The sequence below is a fragment of the Callithrix jacchus genome, chromosome 2 (assembly GCF_049354715.1).
Source record: "Callithrix jacchus isolate 240 chromosome 2, calJac240_pri, whole genome shotgun sequence".
Lineage (NCBI taxonomy): Eukaryota > Metazoa > Chordata > Mammalia > Primates > Cebidae > Callithrix > Callithrix jacchus.
This window is the reverse complement of record NC_133503.1, coordinates 106,775,172-106,796,490: the sequence shown is the minus strand read 5'-3', so window position 1 is coordinate 106,796,490 and position 21,319 is coordinate 106,775,172. Positions and strand designations below refer to the sequence as shown.

At 35.3% G+C, this 21,319-nt stretch overlaps 1 protein-coding gene across 6 annotated transcripts; it reads right to left on the bottom strand.

Annotated features, from left to right (window-relative positions):
* Positions 1-6,637: 6,637 nt before the first annotated feature.
* Positions 6,638-20,742, bottom strand: NUDT12 (nudix hydrolase 12). 6 transcript variants are annotated; one of them, XM_078365859.1, is made up of 7 exons: positions 20,415-20,742; positions 18,080-18,291; positions 16,926-17,515; positions 13,955-14,122; positions 12,444-12,557; positions 9,966-10,165; positions 6,638-8,706 (listed from the first exon to the last, which is right to left on the bottom strand). In XM_078365859.1, exons 2-7 carry the CDS (start codon positions 18,283-18,285, stop codon positions 8,596-8,598), a joined length of 1,389 nt encoding a protein of 462 aa, XP_078221985.1. In that variant the 5' UTR covers positions 18,286-18,291; positions 20,415-20,742; the 3' UTR covers positions 6,638-8,595. The 6 variants fall into 6 exon arrangements, with proteins under 6 accessions (XP_078221985.1, XP_035147018.1, XP_078221983.1 ...); XM_035291127.3 differs by having other exon boundaries at positions 18,080-18,287; XM_078365857.1 differs by having other exon boundaries at positions 20,625-20,742.
* Between the last annotated feature and the right edge of the window lie 577 nt (positions 20,743-21,319).

Here is a 21,319-nt window from a genome sequence, read left to right as displayed (position 1 = left end):
TCTACTGCTTTGAAATGAAACTGACCCTTCCTGCATTCAGAATGAATTTCAATTATGTTTAGAAGCCTAGCTTGTCAGTTGCATTTTCCTTGCTTTCCAAATGCACAATTTACTTGAAATAACCAAATTAGGATATGGATAGTGCTTATTCAAATGTGCACATGATGTCTTTCTTAGAATAAATAAAAGAGGCCTAAACACATTGATTATTTAGAATTTTCTTTGGATGTATCTATCCTCTCAATTGGGTAACAAAGTAAGTTACAAACAGCTGTTGGATATTTTGTGACTGGAAAGAAATGTTATTAAATTGTATTCACATATAACATTCAAATATATTTCCTTTGCTATTATCCTTTGCCAAGGAACTAATTTAGAACTGCAAGGATTAAAACAGAGAATATGGCATTCAAAAAGGAAGAAAAAAGCATGTATAATCACCTCACCTGGGTAAAGCCTTCATAAATTGTTCAGCTCTGAAGGAGACATGGATAAAATGTAATATGTATTTTCAAAAAGCAAGAAACTGAAGATTTGAGTATCTTTCCTTGTTCTCCTGTGTATATTTCTGGGTTCTCTAAATCCAAAATCTGATTAGCATATTTAATCTTACGCAGCATCGGGAATGATCACCCACCATTTAATCAGTCTATTATTATCTGTCTTAACCATCCCTGACAGTCTGTTTATATTCAAATATACTTTTAGTAAACAATGATGCACTGTATACTTTTGTAGCTTCAGAATTTTGATAGGGATATTTATTAAACACATATACAATGTTCACATGGTGCAGATGAACTGGAAGCAAGCTAAACAAAACCAAAAAAATGATCTAGTTAAGCTATTTACATGGGCTGGGTTAAGTATTAGGTAATTCATTTACCTTTATGTAATAGACAGGGGCAGAAGCAGTATGGTATATAGTGTGGTAGAGGTAATAGACTTTGATTCAGAAGACTTACATTTTAGTCAGTTTCTGTATCAGACCTCAACCTTAGGAAAGTGACTTGACTTCTCAGATTCAGTGTGCTCATTTATAAAACTGGGATAAGTATTATAGTTCCTGATTTAGAATTTTTAACATCCCATGAAATGCATAAATGAAAATGTAGAAGTACAGTTTATAATCATAAATAAATGAAAAATTATTTCTACATATACTAGTAACATATGGAATTGGCCATAATTATTCAGGTGGTCTTTAATGAATGTTATTAATGCATAACAAAGATTTAGAAAGCTTGTCTATGGCTCTGCATGAACATAAATTATGGTATAAATAGGGGGTTGAAGGAAAGGAAAACGATAAGACTTGAAGTCGAAGAGGTAAATTGCTATGCTAAGGAAATTAGACTTTCCCTTTGTCCAAGGACAGTGAGGGGCATTGTTCTGAAGGTTTGTAAGTAAGGCAAAGAGTAGATAAGATTGTTCCTTAGCAAGATCTCCTTGGCTTTGCATTTCTCTAATGACCAGTGATGATGAGTATTTTTTTTATGTTTGTTAGCCTCATGTATGTCTTCTTTTGTAAAGCGTCTGTTCATATCGTTTGCCCACTTTTAAATGGGCTTGTTTTGTTCTTGTAAATCTGTTTGAGTTCTTTGTAAATTCTGGGTATCAGCCCTTTGTCAGATGGGTAGACTGCAAAAATTTTTTCCCATTCTGTTGGTTGCCGATTCACTCTAATGAATGTTTCTTTTGCTGTGCAGAAGCTGTGGAGTTTGATTAGGTCCCATTTGTCTATTTTGGCTTTTGTTGCCAATGCTTTTGGTGTTTTGGCCATGAAGTCCTTGCTTATGCCTATGTCCTGAATGGTTTTGCCTAGATTTTCTTCTAGGGTTTTTATGGTGCCAGGTCTTATGTTTAAGTCTTTAATCCATCTGGAGTTAATTTTAGTGTAAGGTGTCAGGAAGGGGTCCAGTTTCTGCTTTCTGCACCTGGCTAGCCAGTTTTCCCAACACCATTTATGAAACAGGGAATCCTTTCCCCATTGCTTGTTTTTGTCAGGTTTATCAAAGATTGTATGGTTGTAGGTATGTTGTGTTGCCTCTGAGGCCTCTATTCTGTTCCATTGGTCTATATCTCTGTTTTGGTACCAGTACCATGCTGTTTTGATTACTGTAGCCTTGTAGTATAGTTTGAAGTCTGGTAGTGTGATTGAGATACCATCTCACGCCAGTTAGAATGGTGATCATTAAAAAATCTGGATACAACAGATACTGGAGAGGATGAGGAGAAATAGGAACACTTTTACACTGCTGGTGGGAGTGTAAATTAGTTCAGCCATTGTGGAAGACAGTGTGGCAACTCCTCAAGGACCTAGAAATAGAAATTCCATTTGACCCAGCAATCCCATTACTGGGTATATATCCAAAGGATTATAAATTGTTCTACTATAAGGACACATGCACACGAATGTTAATTGCAGCACTGTTTATAATAGCAAAGACCTGGAACCAACTAAAATGCCCATCAATGATAGACTGGACAGGGAAAATCTGGCACATATACACCATGGAATACTATGCAGCCCTTAAAAACGATGAGTTCGTGTCCTTTTTACGGTCATGGATGAACCTGGAAACCATCATTCTCAGCAAATTGATGCAAGAACAGAAAATCAAACACCACATGTTCTCACTAATAGGCAGGTGTTGAATAATGAGAACACATGGCAAGGGAGCATCACTGGGGTCTGCTGGAGGGAAATAGGGGAGGGACAGCAGGGGTTGGGGAGAGATAGCATGGGGAGAAATGCCAGATATAGGTGAAGGGGAGGAAGGCAGCACATCACACTGCCATGTGTGTACTTATGCAACAATCTTGCATGTTCTTCACATGTACCCCGAAGCCTAAAATGCAATTAAAAAAAAGATCTCGTCTGCAGTGTGAATGATTGGCAGTGAAACTGCAAAGTAGGGAGACCGGTGTAGGATGCTGATGCAGAAACCAGATGAATCATCTGAAGTAGGATGGTGGCAGTAGAGGGAGAGAAGAGGTAAAGACGAAGAGCGGGAGATATCGAGATCGTGAAGTATTAAGAAATAAAATGATAGGCTTTAGAGATTGTTTGGCTGAGGAGTGGAGTGGGGTAGAGGATAAAGCAGACAAATTAAAACAGTGCCCAAACTTCCATGTTGGAAAATAACACAGGAATACAGAAACAGGAACATGCTTAGGAAGAATGATAATTTATTTTAGACATGCAGTCTTTGGGAGGCTCTGGGTCATACAAGTAGGTGTGTTAGACAGTTGGAGAGAGATATTTGAGATCCAAATAACTAGTGAATGACTGCAGAAATGTGTAGAGTAGCAAGAGTAGAAGATTCAACCTGAAAAATAACCAAAATTTAGGAGACTAAAGAAGGAAACTGAGACTGGAAGTCCTTTTGTCAATACAGAGTTATTAAGAAACATCTTTAAGATAGCTCTGATAAGAAGGGAAAGGATCTGGAATGAAATATTTGGGCTTAAGCTTTGGCTCTCCTATTCATTAACGACATGACTTTGAGAAGTTACCCATTTTAGCCAAGTGTAAAATGGGGATAATACTAATATTCACTTTATGGAGTTAAGGATAAAATAATTGTCAACTTTCTATATATAAAGTCATGTGTAAAAATTACTAGTATTATGAGAATAAACTAAACAGTTATGCTTCCTTAAAAGCTTGTTGTAAATAGAGATCTGTAAGTCTTAGAAATGTAAACAGGTAAAAAAATAACTTTTATAAAGTCCAGAAGTCTAAATTTGCAGAAAAATTACAATTTATTAGTACTGATGTTAGATATACTGAATAAGGAGAATGTATATATTTTTACTGTATAAAACAAAGTTACTTATATGATAAATTTGCCATTATAATACAAAGAAAAATGTGTTTTTCATGAGGATGTAGGAAGTAGCTGGGAACTAAAAAAAATTGGTATGGCAAGCCTAGTAATTTGTAGAAAAAAAATGGTGGTTTTTGGGAATAATCATCATCAGAACATCTCTACAGCCATGAAAACGTTGAGGTCCACACAGATACAAGAATATTTTCTCCTGTTATCCCAGAACACACAGAGTTCCCAGTGGCTTCCCACTCGTAGATACACTCCAGCAGAAGCCCTCAGTATGAGACAGAGGGAAGACGATGGTTGGGACCAACAAAGCACCTGAGGTTTGAATTTGCACACATCCTTGAGCATCCTTTCTTTGGAGTTCCAGATTCTTTAAACTGCTTGGTCAGATTTGTTTCATAAACACAAGTAAATCTTAACAAAAAAAAGCAAAATAACACTTAGCAGTAAAGCTGTTGGATAAATGGCATTTTAAATCATTTTTACCCCCACTGATAGAGATGTCTTCGGCTCACTGCTACCTGAGAGCAGTAATGAATATTTATAAAGTACACTACTGAGATGTTTGAAACATCACACTGCTCCAACAGACAATTTCAGGCTAGAGTGAAATGGGCAGGATAAAAGGTAAACAAAAATAAACTTCAGACTAGATCACTTGTCCATTTACTCTGTTCTAAAATCAACAAGAGTATCATTCTCAATTTCTACTGCTGGGTGGAACTTCCACATTACTAAAAATAAAACCTCCTCACAAGTTAAGTGGTTAGAAGAACGTTCTTAATCCTCTACAGGTGAGGCAAGGAGTTTGTCTGGTATAGCTCCCCTGAGCCCAGGAATGGAAAGCCAGGGTAGTTTTTTATTCTTTATGCTGTAGTTTGTCTGTCTCTTATCAGACTTCTAGTTAGAAAAATGTTTCCATTAGGAGAAAGTTTCCATACCCCCTTCAACTTAAAATCTGTTTAAAATCTCACAATAGACCCACCATTCTGGAGAGTATCACTACACGGGGAGTTGCAAAAAGGAGAAAAATCTGTTGTCTGGTGCTTCAGCTTTGACTACTTAGCAAAAAATAAATAAACAAAAGAGTAACCTTGAAGGAATAAAGAAAAGTTAAAAGTGTCACTCACTTCCACCAATTAATATAACTACATATGGACATCCTTCATTAAAAATAGAATAAGTAATTTGCCTCTTAGCCCAATTAACATGTCCAAATATTTGTCCTATAGTTGAAAATACATTTTCTTTTTTAAACAAGAATTCAGGTGGCTGATCATCCATTTTCCCTATGCCATCCTTATGATTTAAATGACCTTCCTTTTGATCATTTCTAGTTTTGGGCAAATCAATGGAATTATTTGAAAATCTATCATATATAGTAAAATGCGCTCCCTCTTTCAGAAATTCTTTTGAATTCTATCCTGATTGTCCTGGAAGGATGGTAGGGTATAGAATAGGAAAAAATATTTCTTAGTATTTAGTTTAGTTTCACAAGTAATTCCTCTAACGAAGGACTCAGTTTGAAGACGCAGGTTCTTGGCAACGTTATTATCTTAGCCCCAAAATTCAGCCTCTCATCTGCTCCTGTGGGGTCAAAGCACCCAAGCATTTGTCCCCACTTACCGAGCACCCTCCCCCGTCTACACAGACTCTTACCTTTTCCAATCTCTTGGCAGTTACTGTTGCTTTGCCTCAGGATCTAGATCTTACACATTTGAAGAGAGAAACTCCTAATTTTGCACGATGGATTTACTTTGTCCTACACATTTTTTTTTTCTAATAGAGACACAGCCCCTTTTAACAAATACACAGATTTCACTCAATACCCACCAGCCATCTCTCTCACTCACACACATACACATTCTCTCTCTCTCTTAGAACCTAATAACTGGGTCTCAGCCCTAATAAAATTTGCATTATGAAAATTTTACTCTAATTAATAGATTTGTTTTATAGAACATCTTCAACTAATATTTTGCTGTACCTATGATAGAGATATAGTTCCAGGACCAGCTATCTATTGTTGTTATGTGGGATTTAATTTAGTTTATTTGGCTTATTAACGAACTTATACTTCCTCCTTCCATCTCATGGTCTCTCCCTTTGTTCTATTCTTTTCTTTTTTTTTTGAGATGGAGTTTCGCTGTTGTTACCCAGACTGGATGCAATGGCACGATCTCGGCTCCGCCTTCTGGGTTTAAGCAATTCTCCTGCCTCACCCTCCCGAGTAGCTGGGACTACAGGCGCGCACCACCATGCCCAGCTAACTTTTGTATTTTTAGTAGAGACGGGGTTTCACCTTGTTGACCAGGATGGTCTTGATCTCGTGACCTCATGATCCACCCACCTCGGCCTCCCAAAGTGCTGGGATTATAGGCGTGAGCCACCGCGCCTGGCCTTTTTTTTTGTCTTCAACCAAATCCCTGAATCTTTAAAATAATTTCTCATTTTCCAACTAAATAAAATATGTGAAATTTTCAACATGTGAAAATTTCAAAATCCAACAAATGGCAATATTAGGCAAGTAATAAAAATACTAGGTATATTGCTTTAAACCTGAAGAGCAAAAAGTATTGACTTTATATATGTATGTATGTATGTTTGCATTTGACCTCAAACTATATTTTAAGATTCAAATCAAAATTTTAAGTCTCCCAAACACAGACACTTTTAAAAAGGCGTTTGCATTTTTCATACACATCATTCTAACTGAGTTAACAACTGAAATTGTGCTTCTCTCATTTTTCAAAAGAGATTTATCAAAACACGTTAAACACACAGGCAAAACAAAATAGATTTAAAAAAATTTAATGTTTTATTACATTCATTTCCAGTAGAATACATTCATGGCACTAGCAGGTCTACTATATTCTTTGAAATGGCCATTCCTTCTATTTACATAGCTTTTCACCTCTCAGAGGTTGGCAATTTAAGAGTTGTTATTAAAACAATAATTCACATAGATGCTGGTTTTCCCCCCAGGATTAAATATCTAAAACAAATTGTATAACCATATGGTTGACACTTTATATTTTACTCTCCTATCTTAACATTATGAAAATGTGGAATTTTACAACGTAATCTTAGAATCTGTAAGTATTAAAAGTATATTTGAAATAAAACAACCTCAAGACACTCTATTTCATAATAATCAAGGTACATTAATTTCCATATACTTATGTAGCTTGGATTTATTATGTATCTAACTAAATGTTCTGTGTCAGTTTTAATTTGGTTTAAATTCTTGAAACCAATAAGCTTCATCAACTCTTAAGAAAATCACTGTTCATTTGTAAAATAAAGTTTTATCTGACAAAGTTATCTTTTATTTAAGTTAAATAAATGTTAAGTATCTAAAATTTTAATTAGCAATATTTGGTAAGTTAAATTTATTCTTATTTTGTCTATATATATATATTTAGTCATAGCTTTTAGTTCCTATTACAGGGAGAATTGTCCTCTGCATTATAAAGTACAGACTCTTGTAATTAATTAGTTATATACCTTTCATTAATTAGTTAAATTCACCTTTCACAATTTCCTTTTCCTTATATATAAAACAAGGAAAGTGAATTTATTATCCTTAAGGTCTCTTCCAGTTTTAACATACATTAGTAAAGAGCCAAATTATACAAATTTTTATGTTCATATACTCTAATACCTTTTAAATGAATTTCAAAATAGCCTTATAGAGTTTCTATGTTATAAAATTGTGAACTATTATCTTTTGCTTTATCCAGAATCTCACTGACTCAGCTCTAAAATATACTTATTATTTTATCAAGGCTTCTTAGAATGTGTTGAAATAAGGTCAAAGCCCAGATATATTTGAGCATAATAAATATTACTGGTAATGATTATACAGTTTTTGCTAATGCAGATACATCGCTCATCACAAAATGAAATACAGTCAATGTTTTAAATTAAATATGTAAATCTGCCTGGGACTTACTTATTTAATATCTGATCTTTAGGAGAATTCCTTTCAAGTTTAATTTCAGTGTAAAAGCAGAGAATCTTGATTTGTCTTAATAACAGCTATAGGTATAAGCAGCATATAAGATGTATTAATTAATTTTAGGTTTAAAAGAGAGGTCCCAGATACAATAGTATGCTTTTCTCCTTCATGAGGGTATGGTACTGAAATCACTAGTAGAGTTAATTATTAAATTAGAAAATTCTTAAGACTGGTCAAATTAGACAAGTGGCAAAACTATAACACCTTCACTGCTAGAAAATGGAACCCCAAGGAAAGAGCTTGTGGGACTACAATGGGGAGATGAGCAAAAACCAGATATTGACAACTTAAAGGTAACAAAAGGACTAAAAAATCAATACAAGCTAAAAATTCATTAAAATTATTTTGTTTCATTTCTCACATCAGGAACTTTCTTCCTCATCAGTTCAATGCTTAAAAGAGGCACTAAAATTTATGCGCATCTCCAGAACATACTTCTTTCCAACGTGATGTCTCTTATTAGAAAAACAGTTTTGTAAGGACTGTGAAAGACAACCAAGAAAAAAGTTCATAGAAGGCTGACCTAGATTTAACAAAATCTGAAACAATATTGTAATTTGTAAAAATATGAATTCTGTGATGAAGACAGAAAGAACACTTTGAAAATATTTCCAAAACCCAACATGATATTCTGTGTTGTGACACTCGAAACGGTACTGAATAATCTCTAATATCACTTGAGGAATGAGTGTTATTAGAAAGTAAATAATACTCCAAGTTGAGTTCTTAGATTTAGAGATTGGGATTTATTCTAATCCAGTGTTTGATTAATTGATGTGCAATAGCTCGGCTTGGTGGCACAAAGAATGCCTGCTGCTTCCCTTTGGTCAAAACATCCAGGACCTAAAACACACCGTAATAGAACACATTAGGATTTCAAAGCTGTCATATTTAAATACTATTCTCATGCTTACATAATTCAATTAAAATGTGATGACTTTTAGAGTGAATAACAACAGGACAAAGTGACAACATCCATATTTACATGCAGAGTTTTTTTTGGGGGGGGATGGGGTGGGGAACAATGTCTTACAGTCTGCCACCCAGAATGGAGTGCAGTGGTGTGGTCACAGCTCACTGAAGCTTTGACCTCTGGGGCTCAGGCGATCCTCCTGCCTCAGCCTCACAAGTAACTGGTATCATAGTTGTACACCACCACACCTGGCTAACTTTTTAAAAATTATTTGTAGACACAAGGTTTCACTATGTTGCACAAGCTGGTTTCAAACTCCTAAGCTCAAGCAGTTTCCTGCCTTAACCTCCCCAAGTTCTGCCATTACAGGTATGAGCCACCACGCCCAGCCTCAATATGCAAAATTGAGAACAGCATTTTTAATTGTTTCACTGAGTTAGTGATTCCATTTTTTAAATGTTCTGTAAAGACACATTCCCTTATGAAAATGATGTCATGAAAAAGTAAAATGTATGCTCCACACTTAATTTTCAAGCAAAGCCAACTTTTGGAACAGATTCTTTTTTATAAAATTTGTAAGCAATAATCTAATTTCCATCTTTTAGGGTTAATCATAGAATAAAATTAATGTTATGTAGGCAAAGTCAGAATTTCAGTTCAGATGAGTAATTTATCTATCAGTATATTATTTAGGAATGGTGTTTTAAAAGTTAATTTAAGTGCATGTTTATTATATAGTTATATCATTCTTGTCCTTAAGTACATTTTAAAATGAATAAAAACTTTTTGAGAATTTTAAGCATTCTTACTGATGTTTTTTGAGAGTTACTTGTTTTAATGTTAAAAACTAAAATATAAAATGAGAATTATGTTCCTGTTTCTCACCTATGAATTAATGTTTATCTAAGCCCACTGATAGGTATTATTATTGATGTAAAGGAATGGAATCTGAAATTCAAAACGGTACAGAGTCATCTCTACTACAAAAATCTCACAGAATACGTTAATACAGATTACATTAGCAAAACATACTCCTCCTGTTTGGAATTACTAATTACAGTGTAATACATGTAATGAGAAGGCCAAAGCCATTCATTCAACTTGCTGAAAATATGCATCTTTGCTCTGTGCCTAAACCAGTACAGTCAGGGAAAAATCAATAGAAGAAGGAAATTAAATTGAACTTTACCTGTTCTCTTGTGAACCAGCGGGCATCCTCTATTTCATTCTTGTCAACTTTAATTTCTGTAGACACTGCCAGAGCTAAGCAACCAATCATTAAGGAGGAAGGCATTGGCCATGGCTGACAAGAGACATACTGAACATGGCCAACTTTGACTCCACTTTCTTCCTCTACTTCTCTCCTAACAGCATCTTCTATTGTCTCTCCTAATGAAATGGAGCAAAAGAACAAGTTGCTGATGAACATGCCCTGGACACTTTGTGTCCTGAATGGTTGAAACATCTGGAAATCACTTTAGACAGAAACCCAATTCAAATAATCAGAAAGCAGAATCTTAAAACTAGACTGGAATTGAAGAAAACCTAATTTTTTAAAGTACATGACCTCATACGTAACATGAAAATACCAACAATAAACTTTTAATTTTTTAAAAGTCCAAATTTGTCAGTTACATTTTAAAAATAATAATTACAGCACCTACAAATATCCAATACCCAATACTGGTTAAACACAATGCAAATACTTTATATCTTATCTCATTTATATATTGTCCACTAAATAGTTATAAATTAAATAATTTTTACAAATAGCTCTTTCACACTAAACGTTTGAAACTCTCCTATTATGTTGTCAAACAATTATTGCGGGTAACTCTTCAGGTCATTAAAAGATTAAAAACCACATAAGATGAAACCTCCTACTTTTTCTAAGGAATTATTTTCTTCTAGATGACTGCTGACTCTGCTATGATAAAATAAAGTGATGCCTATACATGTACTTTATATTTCTAATTTGTTGGAATTAAGAATTAGAATAGGGGAAATCTTTTCTAAGTAAAATTTATCTGGAAGTTTGGAAAGATTTTGTTAAATATTGCTGTATTAAGCAAAATATAAAATATAGCTTCCTAATTCAAATAGATTGTTTCCTACACAAAAATTTACAACTTATGATAATCAAAAGAACACATAGTAAAAAGAGAATTACAGATTAGAATATATGCAGCAGCATAACAAAAGAGTAGCATATGCTACATATTTAAGAATTCATAAAATCAATAAAAAAGGATAAACAATGAAAACAAAACTAGCTAAAAGATAAGCATCTAAATTTCAGAGAAAGTAAAATTGAATGCCTAATACACATTTGAAAAAAGATGTTCCATCAGCAGGAAAATGAAAATGAAATGAGATACGATTTCATTCACCCCTCAGAATGACAAATTTGAAGGTCTGAAAATCCTAACTTGATGAAGATGTGGCATAATGAAACATTTCATATTCCTCTGGAGAAAGTGTAAACTGGCAGAAACACTCAGAGACAACTTGGCAATATCTAGAAAAGGTTAAGATACTCATATCACATGAGCTGGTGGTTCTACTCTATGTACATAACCTAGATAGCTCTTGCCAAGTATGCACAAGGAGAAATATAAAAATATTAATTGCAGTGCTGTTTGTAATAATAAGAACTTTAAAATAAACTAAATGTCCAATGAGCAGAATACATAAATAGTGGAATATTTATAAATGGATTACTACCCAGCAGTTAAGACAAGGACCTAGAACTACTAAAGACAGCATAGTGATTTGGAGCAAGGACTCAGAAGCCAACATGCCCAGGTTTAAATCCCTTCCCTATCACTTAGTTGTTCGATGTTGAGCAAGTTATTTAGTCCCTATGCCTTAGTGCCCCATGAGCAAAATCACTGTAATTGTGTATTTTATAAGGTTGTAGGAGGAACATATTATACATATAAAACACAGCCTGATACCGTTTTATATATGTGATCCTCCTCCAGAACATGGCCTGATATCATATGTTTACAATTATTATCTAGCAATGCAAATTAATATTGGAAATTGAAATTCAGATAAAACATTTATTAATTAGATATATTCATTCACTCCACAAATATTTATTGACCTTACATGTACTATAGGCATGTGCTATGAGGGTTTGGAATACAGTAGTGGATAAAATTATGTCCCTGCCCTTATAAAACTTATATTCTTGAAACAGCAGATAATAAATTATAAGTACATATGTACATAGTATATTAGGTGATGAGTGCCGTAGGGAAAAATCAGGCAGGATGATAGGGATTGTGAATGCAGGGCATTGGGGCTCACTAATGTATCTGGGGCAATCAAGTAAGGCTTCTTTGAAAAGGTGACAGTTGAGTCTAGTACAGAAGGAAATGAGGTGGAACCTAGATATCTGGGTCAAGGGCGACATACCAAAGAGTAAATACTGAATTTTTAATAAAACAGACCAAATTACTTGACTAAATAAAGTAATTTATATAATTCTCACATGAGAATTATAACATGTTTAAATTATATTAAAATTGTATCACGTTTAAAAGACTTTAAAATAATCCAGTTTTCTAACATGATAATTTATCGGAGATCATTTCTCAAATGTTACCTAAACTTTGTATTTTGAAATTATAAGTTAAATAAAAATTAAGAAAAGGCTTACCAGGCTCAATAAATCCAGCAAGGCAAGTAAACATGCCTGGGGGAAATCTTTTCTGCCTGCCTAAAAGACATTTGGTCCCATCTGGATGAATAACTTGCATGATTACTACTGGATCTGTTAAAAACAATCAGATATATGAATGGCAGGAAAAAAGAATTAAGACTCATTGTGCAAACACTGTTTGATAGGATAATATAAAGATGTATCTTCTATAGGGACAGAACTCTTGTCTGATTGTAAGAGGTTGCTTCTTTCTGCCCTAATGTAGCTGGTAACAGAGCATCTCAGAAATTGTATAGAATAGTGTCAGTAAGCTAGAGGAAGACCATTTTTTGTCCTTCTTACCCCAATCTTAATAGCAACATTTATTCTGTACTTATGGATGTTAGGTGTATCATTCCTTTTTAATGAAAAAAAATTTGAGTAGGTAATACATGGAAATAAGGAAAACTCAAATTTTACCACATTAAATAGTTAATTTCCCTCTCCCATCCTAATCCTTAACAAAATGTTTTTAAAAGCAAATGTGGTCCTAGGGTTAGATTTAAGTCATTAAATAAAATTTAAATAACAGTTCATCTCTCTAGAAATTACTAATTCAGCAAATTCTTCTCACTACATCATGACTAAGAACTAGGAATTAAACGTAAAAGGCTCTTGAGCAACAAAAACAGATGTCACTAAGCCATGTATTTTTCTCCTCAGAGGCCTCCTCAGGTGTTGCTGAGCCTATCTATTTTTTTTTTCATGCAGTTTTAAAGGTCTGGGTTATCAGATTTCCAAATCTACAGCAGACTCAAAACAGCAATTAGAAGAGAGGGTACAGGTAGACATTAACTATAATGAAAAGCTAGGGACAGGCTATACTGCTTTGGTAATGCCTCAAACAGGTAATAAATTCTTGGGGCTTTTTCTCCACTAAGTGGAGCCAAACTGGTTGGCTTCTGAAATCATGTATCATAACACATAAATTCTTAGTGAGTAACCCCACATTAAGAAATGGCTATTGGGCCAGGCGCAGTGGCTCATGCCTATAATTCCAGCACTTTGGGAGGCTGAGGCGGGTAGATTACGAGGTCAAAGATATCGAGACCATCCTGGTCAACAAGGTGAAACCCCATCTCTACTAAAAATACAAAAAATTAGCTGGGCATGGTGGTGCACGCCTGTAGTCCCAGCTACTCGGGAGGCTGAGGCAAAAGAATTGCTTGAACCCAGGAGGCAGAGGTTGCGGTGGGCCGAGATCATGCCATTGCACTCCAGTCTGGGTAACAACAGCGAAGCTCCGTCTCAAAAAAAAACAAAAAAAAAAAGAAAGAAATGGCTATTGATGTACCAGATTTTTACTTGAAAATCATGAAAGTATATAACACTTTTAACACTTAACATTCTTAACGGATAAACATGTTTTTCATAAAAAGCTAAACTCTTAAGCTCCTCACAAATTTCTCTTTCTGAAATATCTTATTCCCCAAGATCCAGGTGGCTGAGACAGAAAATAAGGGGCTTACCAACTCGCGGGTAAGATGTATTATGAACGCCATTCAGACTAGGACAGTCTTCTTTTAAACATACTCTCTTATAGCCACCTTCTTCAATTTTAGTTCCACTTCCACAGGTTGGGCAAAACTTATATCGACTGTGCCAGGCAAGAACAGATCTTGCTTGAGCTACAACCCCTTTAAAAAAAAAAAAGCACGAAAAGTTTAATTCTGTGACAAATTCAAAACAATGTATAAGTAAATTTTCTCAAGCTACCATCAGAATAGCTGTGTGATCAGGGGTTTTAGTATTTCTATTTTTATAATGCGTATTTTTCTTTTAAAGTAAAATATTTAATTTCCTGGATGACAAAAATTAGATTTAACTTCAGTATGAATAAAATATAACTCTCACATGATATATAACATATATAAGATAGATGTTAGTACATCTATTTTATATACTATATTAGATCAGGCTTTTACTGTAGGTGATTTTAAAATGTGGGATATTCATGATTCTATGAATCATGAGTTTATAAATTGATTTTACAATAGTGATTTTTATAAATCACTATTTATAAAATAGAGTGAGTTTATAAACTGATTTTGGAATAGTGATTCTTACAAAAATATGCCATGAAGGCAGCAGTTCTTAAGTGAGACTTGTACTCTAAAGGAAATAGTACTAGGAAACTGTAGGAAGCTATCACCACTCTCTTGGTGACCATGCCACTGATGGTCCATGCTATTGTGGGGCACATTCTGTTTTCAACTGGAGACTGCAGGTACACAGCATAAAACATGCTGCATTTACTACAGTCATGGTTAACTTTGTTTACAAAAAAATGCCTAATAGAATAAATCTTAAAATATATAAACTTTAGCTATAGGTTTTACTCTGGTCGTTGAAAAAAGAATATGATGTGGCCAGATATATTACAGTTAAGGCAGTAAGACTAGAAATGCTACATTTTAAATGCTTGACAGAGTTACCTCCCCACCCCCAAAATACATTATTTGGTCTACAGATTTTTGAAATGAACAATAAGAAAAATTCTAACATCATTTAAACTGGGAAAAACATAAATAAAACAATTCTAATGAACAGATATTACATTTTTGCCTACTACATGACCTTATAATATGTAATTTACACTACAGTATTAACATTATTTCAGAATCATCACAATAAGAAAAGTTAACATTTACTGAGTACTTACAATGTGCCAAGCATCATGCCAGGAATTTTATATAGATTATTTAATGTTTAGAGCAATCCTAAAGAAGATAGGTACTACTACTATTTTCTGGAGGAGTAAACTGAGTCACAGAAAAGTTAACTGTAAGCTCATAAAGCAAGTAAGTTAAAGGGTCTCAGTTTTCCTATAAGGGAAAAAAAGGAAGCAGTTACCTCATTTATCAGATCTTTTTGCTCTTGATATATACAGGTCTAAAGAAAAGAAATTTTCTTTAAAAAGTTTGATGATTTTCCACAGGTATGAATAAAACACACCACATCAGACTTTGAGGAGGAGACATTTAGACAGTCTCTGGAAGGACCTACATCACCTATGGGAAAGTGGTCACTGACAAGTGACCTCTTCCTAACTTCCCATTAACTCATCAATCTACCATAATCTGGCTTCTGTTCCTTTCACTTCACTGACATTTCTCTTAACAAATTTGTCAAAGACAAAGATTCTTAAAAAAAAAAAATGTGCTTTCATCTTACTCAAGTTCATAACAGTATTCAATACATTTGACCACTCCCTCCTGGAAATACTGTGCTCGCCTGGTTTCCCTGAGGACAGCCTCTTGGTTTCTTCCTACCTCATGGCCACACCATTTCCAACTCCTTTGACGGCTCTCCTGGTTGTAGCTTACCTTTAAATTTAGGGGGATTCAGATCTGATTCTGAGAGTATTTCTTGCTTGCTCCCAACTCTCCAAGTAATCTCAGTAGTTTTTTGGGGTTTAAGTATCTTTGTGTTGATGACTCCTATATGCTATCTCCAGTTCAGACAGCTCCTGATTCATTTCTAAAACTTAGTATGCCCAAAAGTAAACTCTTATTTTATTTACTCCAAATCTGTCCTGCTTTCCTTGCTCTACTCATCATCTTATATTATCAAGAAATGGTATCACTATCTACCAAATTATTAAAGTCTCTAGCTTAGCCGTCATTCCTAATCTTTTCCTTCATATTAGTATATATCCCATAGTCAATCCAACAGTAAAAACCATTGATTTTATCTCCAATATTTATCTTGCACATATCCTCTTTCCTCCATTTCTACTATCAGTACCTTAATTCATGCCATATCACCATAATCTTGCACTTAAAAGGCTCTTAACCTACAAATCAAGCTCTATCCATTCTACCTCAAGAATATCTCAAATTCTCCCTTCATCTCCATCTCTCCTGCCTCCGTTCTAACTCAAGCCATTGCAGTCTCTTACTTGGGCTATTGTAATAATACTCAATTCCATCTTAACAAGACTCCCAGCATTCACACTTAATTACCTACATGTGTACACTTTATGCTCTATGACACAGCCAGTGTGCGCTTTTTGTTTTGTTTTGTTTTTTTAAAATATTTTAAACAAAGGTTAGATTACATTTAAATGGCCTTTAGACTTAAACCCTAATTTCCTACCATGGCATAAAAAGCCCCAGCAACAGAAAACAGAACAAAACAGTGAAGGTCTTTGCCATCATGTTTGCTGTGTAGCAGGACCTCAAGAATTATTCACTTAAAATCAAATGAGATCATTATGTACCAGCCTCGATTCCAGGAAATCAGCCTCGGATGATTAGAACTAACTGCCCAGGAGAGTAGTCCCATAGGGTAAGAACTTTAGTAGGAGGTTTCTGATGAAGACAGTCTAATTTCACTGCTTACTGGAAAAAGTGTGCCCCTGGAAACAGCAAATACAACTCCAACTCAATTCTAAAAACCAGATTTTAACAATGAAAATAAGCAGTGCTTATGTCTTACCAGCTTCTTTTTCTTTCAATTGCAGAAGAGCTGGCATTGGAGGATGAAGAAAATAACAATTTTCATGTCTTTGTTTGAATTCTTCAGCAGCAATAGGATCTATACCTAGAGCAAACCAGGCAACCAACCCGTCTTCCTCCTCTCTTGGGACTTCACCAGCAAAATTAAGTAGCTTTTCTTTCATTTCAAGTTCTACTCCAAGGAAAATCAAGGTGATCTTCTCAGGCTGGGCCAAATAATCCTTTATATCTGTGTAGTTCAGCTGACAAAGCCTGACTTCGGGTTGTTGGAAACTTTCTTTATTGCCACCTAGAGTGACCAAGGGATTTAAATCTGAGAAGAGAATAAAAACTGTGGCTGGATGGCTTTCTTTAGCTAGTAGCCAGTCAGAATTATTTCTCTTTTCACTTTTCCGGTCCAGTAGTGTTTTGCTAAAATAATTTTCACATTCTTCCACTTCATTCGTTAGGAACCAATGCTTCTTCCCACCTTTGGCAGGAGTTAGTAAATCAGCTATGTGCTTATAACCCCAAAATGCAGCAATATCCAGTGCAGTCTGCCTTGATTTATTGACAAGTGATCTGTCACACCTACAGATAAAAGAAAAAATTGGGGAGAAAAAGTAAAATATGAAGTAAACACTTTCTCCTTTTATTTCAATAAAATATTTCCAGTTGCACATTATAGTTCTTTTTAATGATTATATACATTTTTTTTTTCTTCTGGTCCGTAGTTTACTATTGGGAAGGTTAAAAGAATTATAATCATAAATGGCAAAAAGAGATAGTGGAGATTTATAATTTCTGGACAATTACTTACAAAATAAAAAAGCATTATGCTTTATGTACTATAAAGAGATACCAAAATTCTACAAGAAGTCCTTGGTAGTCATAGTGAGACTTGCATTTCCTATTTGGGAGAAAAATATTAGACTCCTCATAAAATTGCTTTGCTATAAAGTAATAATTTCTGAATGAAAAAGGTTACAATGTTTTAAGTTAGAAAAATTATGCTACATTTTAACATAAATTAGCCAATGAGTTATCTACTAGTTCAACAATATAAATATGAAAACAAGCAAAATTTAAAAGTAAATATGTAACAAAGAAATTAAACCACAAACCCTTTCAAATAGTACAGCCTAAAATGTTTACCCTTTCTCAAGCAGAAATTGGACAATCTCTGGGTGCCCATTCCTTGCCGCATACATTAAAGCTGTCCAGCCATTTTCAGAAGTTTCATTGAGAAGAGATGGAGAGTGACTCAGTATTCCTGTTAACTTGGCAATATCTCCTTCAGCAGCTGAACAGTGAAACTGTGTAACTATTTCTTGCTTTGGACTTCTTTTTACAGAAGACATTTCTTACTTAAAAGAAGAAAAATAAGGGACAAAAGCTTATTTATAACTGCTTTATCAATGAATGATATTGCTAGAATAATAGCAAGGGCTTCCAAGGCAATACACTCTTCAAAAGGCAATCATTATACAGCATACATTTCAGAATGTTATCAGTTTAAAATTATAAATACAATGTAATTTATATGTCCAAGGGAGTTACACAAAATAATGGGGTAGAGACCTGAGGGGGAGAGCATTAAAACAGATGGAAGTAAAGGCAGAGATTTTCTAAGTGTCACATGAAAACAGTTTATTGTTTGACCTTGCACAATTAATTCTGTAATCCATCTAGGATCTATTTTTGTTCATGGTGTGAGGTAGGGGTGTCAAGATACTTTTTTACTCCAATGCATAATCCATTGGCTCAGCATTATTATTTAAATTAACATGTTTGCCCCACTACACTGACACAAATATGTCAAAAATCAGATGACCATGTATTTTTGGTTCTTTATTGGAGAGTTCTGTTGGTCACTTTGTTGTCCGTGAATCATAGCAGTTTTAAAAAATCATTAATTTTATCTGCTTTGTCACTCTTTTGTTTCAGTGGGGGAAAAAAACTGAGAAAATTGTCCCATACTTCTTAAATATTGCTATTCATGGATTGCAGATGGCAGAGCATAAACTGAGCTCTTTTTTGGGGGGGGCGGGGAGGGTTGAAAATGGTTTGTTTCAACTGTTTGTGAACTTCTCAAAGAATTTTTTTAAGGTACAATTTTTTTCTATTAAATGCCATTAAGAAAAGATTTGAGATTCTAACTACATTTCTATCATTCTAAGCAGTAATATTTTTTAGCTAAAAAGACAAAGATTATAGCTCATAGCTTTTGATAGCTGCTGTCTCCTGGGTTCTGAAAGGGCAATCTGGTGGATGAATTGTGTAGCAGGAGTAGTATAAACAAAATTTAGGGAAAACAAGGAGTAAAGATTATTTTTTTTATTTTGGAGCTGTTCACCTGTCCTATTTGTGTCTTTCTGCTACTTATAAATAGGTTAAAACTGCTCACAGTCATAAAAACACTTGGATAAAACCTAATAGTGAAAATCTGTTTAGAAATGAAACTGTGGTAGAAGTAGTATCTCCATGAGAATAATTTTTTATTTATTCTAGAATTTACTTCGCTATTCCTTTCATATTGAAATTTCTAAATACTTTTTAGAAATCAAAGTATTTAGAGTAATTAAAGTATTTATGTTTTTATGCATAACAAAAGCTGTAACTTTTCAGGACTTGACTTTGAAGCACTGCTGTACAATTCCTGTATCGATCTCCCTTCCAAACTGTCTTTCTCTCAAGTTTATTTTCCATAAGCCCATATTACACAGTTTTTTTTCAGCTAGGTGTACTCTGAATAATATTTCACTGTTTCAGGTTCTGAGGTCACCAGCACTCCCTCACATTCTCACAGACACCAGGTGACTGCAAAATTGTCCTTCAAAACTGCAGCATCATTCACTACCCCCAGGGCAAAGCTTATGCATATGTTATTCTCTGGAGATAGGAAGTGGAAAATGTACACTTTTCCCTCTAGCTTTCTCAGCAGAAAAGCCATCTAGAGATAGTACCATTATTCATTCCAGAGACACGCATAAAGTCTAACACCCAATTGTACTGTTTGATTTACCATTTCAAGTTTCATTGACAGGTTATAGAAGGTAAGGATTTGAAGGCAGAATAAAGTGCTGCCCTTGTTTTCCAAGAAGCTCCTGGAATATTCCGAGAAATCATTTAAAAGAATATTAAATTTAAAGGGACACAGATTTTTTAACAAACCAACATCCACTTTTACTGACGTAACACGGGGCCCATGACTTGCGCATGCTCAGATACATCAAGTGGGGCAGGACAGGACCTCAAATAACGCTGTGTCACTGACATTGGAATTCGATCATTGAAAGAATTGCATCCACTCCCCGGGCTCTCAAAACAAATTAAGCGCCACCCGTGCATGGCCTCTGAAAACGGTAAAATGCATCGAGATATTTTACTTTCTTGACACTACTGTGAGATTCCTTTTTTGCAGGTGAGATCACACCCTGAGTACCACTTCCTTCTCCCCAACTCAGCTTGGGCAGGGAACTCTACCAACCTCAAGACCGCCTGAGCCTCCGCCCTGTCCCGGGAGCCCCAGCAAACGCGTCCTTGGCTCCCGCGCCTGCGCCCACCTACCCAGCGCGAGGCTGCGCCACGGACCCAGTAGGGCCGGGCAGGGCAGCGCGGGGACCAAAGAGCGCAGGGAATTGGTCACCGTCCCTAGAGGGGACACTGAGACGACTAACTTGCTGCTGCTTCTACTAACCCAAAGGTGACCACAGTAGAGGCAAGGAGGATACAGCCGAAGGATCAGGATATCCTACTTGCTTTTCCCCCCGCTCCGAAGGCAGCCTTCCTGACTTCCGGTGCAGCTCTGTGGTCTCTCGAGGCTTTATGGGAGTTGTAGTTTGAAGCTCACATGCTGTGCACGATGGGAGAAGGGGCGGAGATTGGAGGTGGAGGTGTTTGGAAGCCTGCGCGGGAGATCTCGTCCTAAAGGATTTGTGCTGAGTGAAGGGCTGAAAATTTTTCTCCTGACACTGTGATGTATAGACGGAACACAGTGCAGGCGATCGGAAAACTGTAGGTCTGAGGAAACGATTTTAAATTTAACAATGTCTCTAACCCAGTTCCCCAGCCCTTTCTCCAATACAGTCCAATGCAATTGAGTACTCATTCTTTCCTGTTAAATAATCCTGGAATATTGGCTAGACCAAGTCACTCTTAAACAAATTTTTTGGCCTCCGTAACACTTTAATCAATCACCCCACGTGAAAACTGGTATTATATATTGAGGCCTAACTCATTCAGTAGTCCTTTCAAAACTATGTATCAAGCGCCCACAAAACCTCCTTGGGTTGTGAGATTTAAATACGATAATGCATGGAAAGCTCTTAGGACCCTGTGAAGTGCAGAGCTGGCACCCACATCAAAATTCTTGTTGTTATTTTTCAGTTCCTC